General features: G+C 43.8%; 1 protein-coding gene across 15 annotated transcripts in view; it reads right to left on the bottom strand.

The window, feature by feature from the left end:
- Positions 1-1,000: 1,000 nt before the first annotated feature.
- The window catches only part of eya1 (EYA transcriptional coactivator and phosphatase 1), a 63,840-nt gene continuing 52,683 nt past the window's right edge, over positions 1,001-12,157 (bottom strand). For all 15 annotated transcript variants that reach the window (XM_069512021.1, XM_069512018.1, XM_069512017.1 and 12 more), the window contains 6 exons: positions 7,515-7,573; positions 7,227-7,387; positions 6,837-6,951; positions 6,370-6,491; positions 5,417-5,517; positions 1,001-3,263 (listed from right to left, as the gene is read on the bottom strand). In XM_069512021.1, the coding sequence (XP_069368122.1) occupies positions 3,183-3,263; positions 5,417-5,517; positions 6,370-6,491; positions 6,837-6,951; positions 7,227-7,387; positions 7,515-7,573 (639 nt within the window). In that variant the 3' untranslated portion in view covers positions 1,001-3,182. The remainder of the gene's footprint in view (positions 3,264-5,416; positions 5,518-6,369; positions 6,492-6,836; positions 6,952-7,226; positions 7,388-7,514; positions 7,574-12,157) is intronic.

The following is a 12,157-nucleotide window of genomic DNA, read 5'->3' on the forward strand; positions in this document are numbered from 1 at the left end:
CCTGTCCAGGCTAGTGTTACACGCCGCACTCTCTTAGTTTTGACCACCTCATAAAATTAGCCTCATAAATATTTTTCATGTGTCATTTAAACTAACCCGGCTTCTCAGTGACTCGGACTGGATTGATATATGTAAATTATGCACGGAGGCTCCTGCAGACGCACACGATGAGGCCAGAAACGTTCGGTCGGGCACTGGCGCGGCTTCAGGAGCCTCAAGAATGTGTGACGCATGTTATGCATTGTTGAGGCTATTGAGAAAAATCCAGCACTTTTCTCACAGGAATTATGAAAAAAATATCTAAAATAATAGAAACCACAAAAATATAAAGAGCCTGTGTGTTATTCCGAAAGTCACATGAGTGATTCCAAACAAAACTCAGAGTATTACATAAGTATGTGTGTACTTTATATATTGCCTTGATGTGAAAAAGTATTTTATAGCAGCTATTGTGTGGGTTTAAAGGATGTGATTAGCATGTGGGTGTGTGATGTTTGGTCTCGACTCACACCAGCTCCAGTTTCTACTTGCTTCCTGGTAGGATTAGTGGCTGAGGCCTGTGACATCAGTGTCAGTCTGTAATGTCATTCCAGTAATATTAATACACACAGATATGCAAAGAAACATGGGCACAGACAGAAGTAAAGGGACTGTTGATGACGTGGATTAGGGCTACGTAGAAGAAAAGAACTGAGATCCTGAGAATAAAGTTGTATTAATCCAATCTTTGTTCTCGTAAAATTACGGCTATTTTGTCGTTATACTACAAGTTTCTTCTTAATTAGAAGTTTATAGTGAATTTTTTGGGTAAAAATATAACTTTTTTCACATACAATTACACCTTTAGTGCTGTATTATCTTGAGTTGCTTCTCAATTATGACTTTATTCATGAATTATGATTTTGTCAACGTGGCCCTAATCCATCCTACCTTTTAATGTTTGAAATGATCTTTAAAGAAGAAGTTTTGAATAAAAAAACTAAACAAACCGAAAACAATATTTAACAGTTCACAAATCAGTTTTATTAATTTAAACACAATCAAATAATAATGTCAAAAACATCTGTACACATATTTTGCAGACACAACAATCTTTTGCGTTTCACAATGAGGCCCATGTAGTGTAAAGTATTTCCAGTTTGCATTTATGATTGCAACATAATAAAAAAAAGCTTGCTGTATGAATCTATAAAACATTTCCTCTATTTACCTACCATTACCTTGATCTAGCAGCAATATGTAGATACCCCGCAGTGCGGGGGAGAAGTTGTTTTGAGTAGATGTGGGGGTTGGTGGGGGTATGTTAGGGGGGAAGGGAGAGAGGGATCCAAATTGAAATGTAAAGGCCAGCAGTGATCATGTGCAAAGGAGGAAAAAATGAGAAACACGAGTCGAGTTTCTGCTTAAGAAATTCACAGTCGATAGCACATGTCCTGTATGTTCACAAACCCCTCGAAGTTAGTGGCTTTTCTCTAAATGTTAATTATGGTTTCCCCATCCACAGATGTAGAAGCGCTATGGAAAGGGCTTCGTGTAGTTCAGCTACTTCAAAACAGGGACACAGAATGTATTTTCAAAGTCGAAATAAAAACACTACATCATACAAAATTACGCTCGCTGTACAAGAGTTTTTATAGCGCCTGTATAAAAGATAATAAAACCTATTCAAGCCTGCCTTTTTTATAATTTTAAATATCAGATTCATTGAAATTTGTTTTTAAAATGGCTCATAGGAGGCAGGAAACTGCCTTATGCCACATCCAAAAAGCCTCATCAGAATTAAGTTTGCCTTCAAATATATATATGTATATATATATATGGGGTCAGGGCTGCAAGCTGGTGAAATGCCATAACGAAACAAGTTGTGAGCTACCTTTCCGAATAACAAAAAAAACAAAATAAAACACAAATATTTCTTTCCCTTTGAAATGAGTGGAAAAAGGTTTTGCAATAGAGGAGACCTGTTGCTTTAGAAATTAATGAAGTTTCCTGTAAGGACGAGAAAACATCACAGAACCAGATGAAAGGTCGTTGACACTTGACATCCATGCTTTTGGTCTTGACAAAAACGATTTATCACAAAATCCCATTATCTACATATTTGTTTACTGAACAAAACTCGAACACATCAACAGTTCCAGGCGTCGCACAAAGCGCATGTGCGATGAGATGCCTTTTTTCTTTTTTTTTTTTACTTCAATGAAGAAGCATTGCCGCCTTTCAAGAGCACGTACCTAAATGAATATAGGAAGGAATAGTCCAGTGATTACAAACTTACACACACAAAAAAAGATTTCCTCTGTACACGATTGTCTCAGCATTGTAAATAAAGTTTTTTGTAATTTTCTTAAATTATTAGAAAACCCCTTTTTTTGCTTCTTCCATAAACGTCTTCCTCTCGCTGCGGTGGAAATCAATAGTACTTTGTAAAAGGCACGAGTCTTTTGTCATCGAGGTACCTTCTCAGTGGCGCGGCGCCACGCACAAAGTCTCCGTTCATAAATAAGAAGCACAGGACTCCCAGGCCGACAGTTAACAGAGGAGCAGTCGCTTTGTCTGTCCGTCCCATGACAGAGGGGGGGGGGGTAAAAAGTAGACGGACAGATAAGGAAGAAGGAAAGAAGAGCAGGGGGAGAGAGAGGGAGGGGGCGAGAGGGACGGAGAATTGTCACCACCAGTAGTAGAGGGCTTGTGGTTTACTGTAGCTGAGTTCTGTGGCGAGGTGAGGCGAGGCAGGCGAGGCCATCAGTAGCTCTGCTCTCCTCACAGGTGTGAACCCTGACAGAGTCCCGGCACAAACAGGGCGCCGTAAAACACTTTGACAGCTTCAGAACGCCGCCAATTCACAGTAACCAGGGCGAGCAGCTGCAGCGCCGTAAATTCACCTCTCTCCTTCGCTTCCAGAAAAAAAAAAGGAAAAAGTTTCAGGTTAAGACGAAGTGTGACCGTATGTCAGCACATTAACCGTGTGCTCAGCCTTCTTTTTTCTTTTTCCATCCTCCTCTTCTCCTCTTCCTGTGAAGTGGAAGACGGACGCCAGGCAGCGCAGGGGGGCGTTTTTTTTTCATTTTTCGTTTTTCTGAGCTGTGGGGTCTGCGGCAAGCGTGGGACGGGGCTGGAGGGCGAAGGTGAAAGGTTGCAGGGGTGTGAGGTGGAGCACGGTGTTCAGTGGTGGTGTAGTGCTACAAGTACTCCAGGTCGAGAGCGTGGTGGAGGGCCATGAGGTCTGAATGGCTGGAGATCCTCCAGAAGGGCATGTTGTGCTGTGGAATGAGATGGCATCATGTTACAAAAAGGTTTATTTAAAAAAATAAAATAACAATCTAAAAATAAAAAAATTTGATAATATATATTTTTAGGGCTGAAACAATTAATTATGGTGATCTACAAAGTTGAATTAATAATTGTAGTTATTTGTCAAAGAAAAACTCAAAATTCTCAGGTTCCAGTTTTACAAATGTGTGGATTTACTGCTTTTCTGGGTTTTATTCAAATGTAAAACAAAAAAATATCAAAACAACCATAAGTTTAATGAGCATGTTTCACTTGATTTCACACGTCTGAAGTAAAGAAATTTGTAGTCGCCTTTTTTCATCCTCGCAAAGTGTGTGGGAAGACATTCTACAACATTAAAGTGAGACTGGCTGATTCACCAGGAAAAGAAATCACATCACTGCTCCTCATGCTCCCTCGTGCATACGTCTCTGCAGCCAAGTAGCACATCTGTACCTCTAACTAATTTCTCTGCTGCATCCGCGTGTAGTTTTATACCACCGCACTCGTCCGGGAGCCGTCCTCCACCTCAACAGAAATCAACTCCCCACAGTGTCTTTTCAACGTCTACCTCCTGCCTGCTGGTGTGTGTTGAGGACGGTGCAAATGAGCTGTTGTTCCCAGGCAGAGGACGAGGGGGAGAAACCCGAGTCGCGCAGAATGAAAGGAGCTTGTCAGGTAGAGTCCTCAGCTCCTCAGTGTGTGGAGCCCATTACCCTCCCCTTATCAAAGGTATGGCCTCTCCCAGGCATATGTTCCGCTTAGGAGAGCCTGCACTGACCCTTAAAAAGCTCTTTGCTTTTTGTTTTGTAAATTGTCTTTGCTTTTAAGTTTAAAAGCTGGAGATGTTATCTCCGCCCTCCTCTCCCAGGCGATGGTAATAACTGAGGGGAGAATTGTTTCAGGGATTTTTTTTCTCTTGAGGTGAAGGAATGAGGGCTGAGAGAACTTTTCAGACGTTTGCTTTTGTAGTTCCACGCAGTGTCACGTCGGATATGCGCCTCCTGACGGGTGAAATTGTTGTGTTATTACACGTCCTCTCTGATGTTGACACAGAAACCTTTTACCGCATGGCGTGTCGTGGGGCTCTCACACCAAGACGAGGGGAAAAAAACGCCTTACCCTTCCATCAATGTCACACTCCAACAACTCAAGACTGAGTAAAAATATTTGCATCTTTTTCCACAATCATCCCTCAGGACCATATTCCCAGGGCACGTTCGCTTTCCATAATACGGAGCTATTGCTTTACACACTTATCCAGGGTAAAGGTTGCTACTTCTGCCTAATCGCAGCCTAATCACTCTTCATCTGTCCTCACACTCCTGTCTGCTGTTTACTGAGAAACAGGTGAAAAAGGAGCTGGAGGCTTTTCAAAGGGAAACTTCGCATCTTCACCCACTGACACCAGAACTGTCAGTGAAATATGCTTGTGGGCCGCTGATTAATTTGCTAACGAATATGTTTTGCCGTGTGTGGCTCGCATGTGGCTTTGGGTTCACATCCAAACTTGGCAGATATGCTGAATACACACAAATTGGGGAGCAGGAGCCAACAGGTAAACGTGAAAAAAAGGTCGAGTCATCAGATTCAACCGTCATGTTTGCTGGGAGAATGTAGGAGATGTCGGCTCGGAGCCTTTCTTCATCCGTCTCGTGCTAACAGGCTTGTCATTGCAGTAAATATTCTGTGTTCGTCAACAATGATTCAAGTCTCCTTCATGTCTGTTTACGATGTGCCTTCAACGGGCCTGAAAGGGCCTGTCTAGCATTACACACACAGCATTCACACTGCTCAGGGCACCGAGCAGGAATATATAATTATGCCATCTCTCCCGTCCCCTGCTTTGTAAACCTGAGATGGCGGAGGAAGAGCCCTGATTACACACCACGGACTTTCTCTCTTGTACTTGTATGCACTATAAGAGGATAAACGCATAAACGTTAAGGAGGGCTGCGGAGGAGGAGAGCTAGAGCACTGATTCCTTTCTTTGGAGGGATGTGGCAGGTATGTTTTGTGTTCTGTAATGAACTCCTGACCTGATGGAAAGCCCAAACAGTCCAAACATTAACTTTTCTCCAACCAGATGAGTGCTTCTACCAGATGACACAATAGCAGTATGTATTATTCTGAGAGCTCTTACCTTTTTTGAGCCTTGCTCCTCTTCCACGCCATCTCCAACGACAATGTAAACAACTTTCCTCCCGAACCTTTGAATTACTCTCTCGAAGCAGCTCTCCTTCCCTGCGGAGGAGTGCACAGGAGAACGTTAGCAGAGCGTTTCATGGAAGCAAACAGATACACAGGTATACATACACACACACACACACACACACACTCGTGCTGAAAACCATCAAGTTGATTCAGAGGCACAGGGCGGCAAGAGCCCCCTTTTAAAAACACCACACGCACAAACTAGGGCCGAGTGTAAACACTTTGAGCTCAGAGAGGAGATGTGATAAGATCAGGCTTCAGATAAAGACAATTTGAAAAGCATGAAGTAACTCCCTTCTCCTCCTCTGTCATGGGATGAATGGACTAAACCAGCATGTTACAGGGTCTGCTTACTGGAGGACCAGTGTGCTTAATGCTCCGAGGAACCCTGAGCTGAACTCTGCTCCAACTCTGTGCTGATGGGCCTGAAAATGGCGTGGGGGGTTATGCTTGATGTTTATTTTGCATTTGAAACAGTGAAGAAGGGGAAGGACCCGAGGAAAGGGGGGAAGGAAAAGAGGAGGAAGAGAAGAAGGGGAAGGGGGGGGTCCCATTGCCTGTTGCTGTGGAATGACATAAATGTGCAGAAGTGGTTTCATATGCAGAGACTGAGCAGCAGAGGCCTGGGGAGGCCCAGCTCCAGAAAAATAATCCCAGGCTGATTAAGGCTGATTCCTTCATAGAGGAACATCAACCCTCTCCGATGACTAAATGTCCCACCCCCGTCCACACCTCAGCTCTGTCACTTAGCATGTGTGTCTTAACTGTTTACGCTCACATCGCTGAACTATTAGCACTCTAGCAATAGATTGACGGTAGGAGGAGGAACAATACAAGATACAGTAACGAAAATCAAATCACACACACTTCAGGATTATTTACCTATTTTGGTTGCGCTATAAATATTCTCGATAGGAAAGACGATTCCCAAGCCATAGAGCAAGACCTTAGCCAGGGCAGGGATGAGCTGCGTGGTGGTTACCAGGATATTCACACAGTTTGACCTGGATTAGGAGAAGAAAAAAAAAAAGGGATGACGTTGTTTTAAATCACTCTCAGGGAGGACAAAAGAAAAACATAGGGTGCTGGAAATACACACAAAGTAATGAATCAGTTGTGTAAAACATGTCCTCAAAAGACGGATTCGATCTCAGCTCCTTTTCAAGTCGACTCTCTTAGCGCACTTATTTTTCTAAATCAAAAGGCTGAGGCCTGTCAGAGAGACAAATTTGGAGCGTTGGTGTTTTCTTTAATAGCCTGGGAGTATGGAGTTGACTTATTTACACCACATGCGAGTGTATATATGTGCGGTGTGGGACTGGGTACAATTTTCCTTGCTGGAGTCCTACCTTGAGTGGATTAATGTTAGTGCTTTCAGTGCCAGTGTTAACCAGGAGTCCGTCAAGGCTTCAATTTCTGCTCGCAATTGCAACCAGGCTTCCCTTTTGGCCGGGCCCAGCAGACCTGAAACGCAGGGTAACATTGTTTGGGTTGGACCAGCCCCTCTGAAATACCACTGAAATTTAAAAAAAAAAAAAAAAACTACCCTGACCAAGTAGTGTGGCATGTGAGCTTTTAGAACAGACACACACACACACACACACACACACACACACACACACACACACACACACACACACACACACACACAAACGCCCTTGCAATGGGGGCACGTACATCTGCAACCTCATTTCTACTCAACAGATCTGTGCAAAGCGGCGCTGCTGGACGGGGATTACCTCCAACGTTATTTTTGTAGGTGGTGTAGATTTCTTTTACTCGTCTGTAGCGGAAGGCCAGCTTTCTCATCCAGTCCACGCCTCCTCGCACGCCCGTGGCCAGACATAGGTTGGCACTGGTCGCTGCTGCATGGAAACCATCCGCGCCAAAGTTATATGTACTGAGATTAGGGAAAAAACAGAAAAGAAGCTGTTAGTTTGAGCTGTTTCGTCATCAATGGTGGCCGAGCATGTGACACTTCTCATGTTGATAAATGAAACGAGAAGCTCTGAGCAGTAACGTTGTACCTTAGATCCTGACCGTTGTCATCAGACGACACATCGTCAATGTGTACCTGGTCACATTCCTACAAAACACAAAACATACTCTGTGAGAGGTGTGAAGAAATATAATTCAGACAGATTCTCTTCTTCTTGTTAAAGGACACTTTCCAAATGTTCCATGTTATTTTTCAATCTGTGCTCTGGCTGGACACCTCAGTATCAATCCTCCTTCACCTTGACTTCCTCTTCCTTTCAGTGGTGGGATGTGACAAAGTACATTTACATTTCTGCACTTAAGTATATATTTTTAGCTACTTTTCGATATTACTCCTATCAATGATACGAGGGGAACTGGCCGACTGATCCAATCAGAGCAGCATCAACATCACTGGTAAAGAAACAGCTGAAATAGATTCAATAGAGGCAGACACTCCACATTTTATACTATACTATACCCTCATATACGACTCTATTCAAATAATAATTAATCTCATCATCAGTCTGAATGGACTTCTACCACTAGAGGGGTCTAAAGATATGCAAACCCACAGACATAACCAATCAAATCCCCCCCAAACAGCAAGTTTTAACAGTCCCCATTCATACTGCTTTATCTGAGGAGTGTACATATACAGTACATACAGTAGAGGAATGTAAGTGCACCAGGAGAATACTGTGTGTAAAGAGACTTGGCTAATAGCCTGTGCATGTGAGCATCTCCAAACATGTGTACGCAGATCTTCCCCTTCGGGCTGGGGGGTGCCTGGCTCTTCTTGGAAAGGTGGAGAGATTCTGCAGCTCTGCACTGCGCTGATTCCACTGGTACACAGTAACACAATCCAGACTTTCTGGTAAATGTAACCTACTAGAAAAATTGAACCTGATGCTAACCGCCAATGAAATTATGACCTCTGATTGCTGCTGCGCCACACACCAACACAGCCCCGGGGCCAGTCAGCCAGCCAGCCGGCAAAAGAGCGCAAGGAGAAAGCAGACTAAAAATCTGTTATTAGTTTTCCATTTATAGGATCACTCTAGTGCCTCCCCCTTCCTCTCCTCTCTGCGCTCCTCTCTCTCTCCACCCCCCTCGGCCAGCTTGAAATGTGAGGGAGTCCTGCCTTGGCATTCACATCAACACATTTCACATGGGACAGGGCAGAGAGAGTCGACATGAGCTGCTTTTAACTTAAACTTGAGGGCCACTATCAATTTTTACTGACAGGAAGTTAAGAAATATGATTGTTCAGAGCAAAAAGGCTTTAAACTTAAATGTGACATCAATCCTTCAATTTGTTTCAGTCGGTTCTGATACAGAACCAGTAACAGAGAGCCTATTTTAAAAGTAACCTAAAGAATTTCTCTGGAAAGCCACAGGTTTCAAATTGGTCGTCTCGCTGCCAAAGAGGTTTCTCTCACCTGTTTAAAGTTATGCGAGAAATAATAATTGAAACTTGAGTGAGAGAATTCCTCCGCTCTTGAGTATGAAAAATCCTGATTTTGTAAGCTTTTTAATTAAGTTTCATCCGGCTGTTAAGACACCCAAACACAGAAAAGGACTTCCTTGTTTTAAGTCAATCTAACTGAGGCCAAATGCTGACGTTATTGCATTCCTCTCTAATGCTAGAGCAGGGTAAGGGTAAGGGCTTTCGACCGTAAACCTTTTTTATTTTACTGGTTCCCCTCTGAACAAATTTTTCATCTCCCTGGATTTGTGGGGAGAGGGAGGGGAGAGCGACGTGAGGAGAAACTCAAACCAGCTGTTCTTTAACAGAATTAAAATCTTGACCCCCAACCCCAGCTCTAATGCAGCCATTCTCTCGCCAAGCCTCTCCCAGCAAGCCCCGAGATCCAAAGAGGAAAAGACTTTGACCCTGTGACCCCTTTCCCCTCCTCTCCGGGGCTCCGGCACCCCGATAAGGGGGTGGGAAGGTATGGAGCGGTGGATATGGAGGAGAGCAGCGGGTAAAGCTGGGGGAGAGAGAGTCCAAAGTGACCTCACATGGAGCAAACTCTGAGCCCCGCGTTCCAGAAGATGGACTGCCAATTGAAGCCGAGGTGCAGGCGGGGGGCTCTCTCTCTCAGTTCCGTCGGCCTAATCTGTTTCCAGACACTCAAAAGCAAATCTTTAATAGTCGAAGAAAGCGGCAATTTGTCCCAGCTTGATGATCCACTGGCAACAAGCTTGTGGATAATTTATGTGCGCAAATTATCCCCAAACTTTTCCTCGGAGTGGAGCCCAAGCCAGGGGTATTGATGTGCTTAATTCCTTAAGTAGTGCAGGCATGTCTGTTTGTTTAGGAAAACAAAAACAGCACCCTGGGTTAAGCGCCATGCAAAGCCGCATTTCAAAGACCTCCCATTCTGGGGCAAGTGACTGGAATGCTTCTATTATCAAGTAATTACCTGCTGGTGAGTCAGACACAATCAGCACAAAGCTCCTGCCACCTCTTGCATTTCTATTCAGCGCCGCTCATTTGCTATATCATTGCCAGCACACTGTCTCCTGGCACCTCCTTGGATGACAATAGCTCCTCGTTTTATTCCTTGTATGTAATGTGTTTCTTTCAGGGTCTGACAGGCAGCATAGATCAAACCAGCTATCTGAGAACAATATTACTCAGCAAGTTAATTATGGGCGTGGTGCATGAGCCAGAGCCAAAACTCCAAACATGACCTGATATACATAAATACATGTCAGTAATAAGGCCTCGCTGTGGCCATTACAGCCTCTGACGTCTGATTATGAATGATTTTTCAGAGACTTTTCCAAATCCTTTGAGCTAATAAACACATTGAACCTCAACAATTGTGTTAAAAATCCAGGAGGCCAAGAAAAATACGGTCGTCAGGGTTGTGAACGTCTGTACCCTTTTTCATTTTGTCTAATTTTGTAGATGTTACAATGCAAACCAGACAGAAGTTTGTCTCTGTGTGTGTGTGTGTGTGTGTGTGTGTGTGTGTGTGTAAAGATGGAGGGGGATGGCCGCTGGAAAAAACACACAGACTCCAGCAATTACTGGTCGCAGCTGGGGCTGGCGTAAACCTCTGCACTGGCTCCCTGGGAGGACGGGGGAGAACTAATGGAGGAGGTGGCTGCGGGTAATGTCGTACAGTAACCCTTACACATACTCATTAGGAGCCACTTCTGAAGGTCTCGTAAACACCACACAGCCACGGACGGTGCAGGCAGGTTCAAGTCCGTTAAGTACAGTCATATAGTCAAAGTGGTGGATGGAAGGCAACGTTACGGGAGGTGGATTTTACGAACTGATGGGACTCGCTGAAGGTGTCAATTGCAGGACGCCATTGTAAGAGAGATTGATTTAGGACTTTCCTGCATATTACTATAAATATGTAGGAAAGCTCTTAAATATGCATTCATTTTCTACATGTCTAGATGTTTTTATAGTATTGTTTATGTGACTATGAATATAGTAGGTTAATATGTTGCCAGAGAGAATTTTGCTCATAATACTAATGTTTTTTATTATATCTGCCAACAAGGATAAGTTGTTAGGTCTGTTTGCAGGATTATGCAAAAACAACTGAACTGATTTCCACTGAACGATGTGGAAGGAAGAACCCTTTAAATTCCGGATCAGGGGGCAGATCGCAGATTTTTTCTTTGTGAGAGTTTTTCAACATTTCCGTTGATTTCTCAGAGAATTATTCATGTTTCAGGAACTGACTGAACTTTGCGGCTCTAACGGCTATTTCATAGGCACCCAGGACTTAATAAAAATAATTCACAAGATCTTTAAGTTACTGTAACTGACTGAATGAAAAGCTTAAGATATCAAATAACACGCTGCTTTTATTTTGTTTGTACAACATTAACAATACAATGACAGGCCTTCATGATGGTGACACACTGAGGGCAATAAGAATCGAAGAATTTCTTAGAACCTTTTGAACATCTCTTTTCCATCAGAACCCCCCGTTCTCCCCTCACCGAGCAAACAGTGGTCTCTCTAAAACCTACAATCACCACTAACTCGCACCAGATGTTCCTACTGTACTCAGGAGTGAAGACCCTCCACCAGAAGCCATCGCAATTACTCCTTATGCAAACACTGTCTTTCTGTTAAATTCATCTGCGACACATTTTTTTCTCTTCAATCTGAATTCATCCAGCAACCAACAGTTTATTTATATATCTACACAGGAAAGACAAGAATAGCAAAAAATGTACAAGTGAAGCCAGGAGACTTCTGCCTGAGGATGAGTCCATCTCCACATCAGTCACTCTCTCTTCCTTTCGCTGTCTCGCCACTAGTCTGCCGACAACTTCTCACTGGGGAGGAAGTTATCAGAGCCCTCTTTGTTCCCCTGGCATCTGTCATTAAGCAATCAGTAATGACGGCCTGAGTCTTCCTGTAGCCCTGGAAAGAGCTCAGAGTGGTGACTGCAGCACTCAGAGCCAGATAGAAGAAAAAAAAAAAAAACCTCAGCAACGCATGTTACCAAAACACAGGAAGGACCGCGCTATCGGAAATAACCTTTAGACCTGTGTTTCCCGTGGAGGTCTTGGTCACTGCCGTACGGCCAGAGTCTTCCATTTAGATACAAGCCACCCCCGATCGCCCCATCTCTGTCTTCTTCTCTCTCAGGTGAGCTGCAGGGGTGGGGGTGGGTGGTCACAACCGGCGTGAGCGATAACAGCCGTC

The sequence above is a fragment of the Paralichthys olivaceus genome, chromosome 17 (genome assembly GCF_024713975.1).
Source record: "Paralichthys olivaceus isolate ysfri-2021 chromosome 17, ASM2471397v2, whole genome shotgun sequence".
Classification (NCBI taxonomy): domain Eukaryota; kingdom Metazoa; phylum Chordata; class Actinopteri; order Pleuronectiformes; family Paralichthyidae; genus Paralichthys; species Paralichthys olivaceus.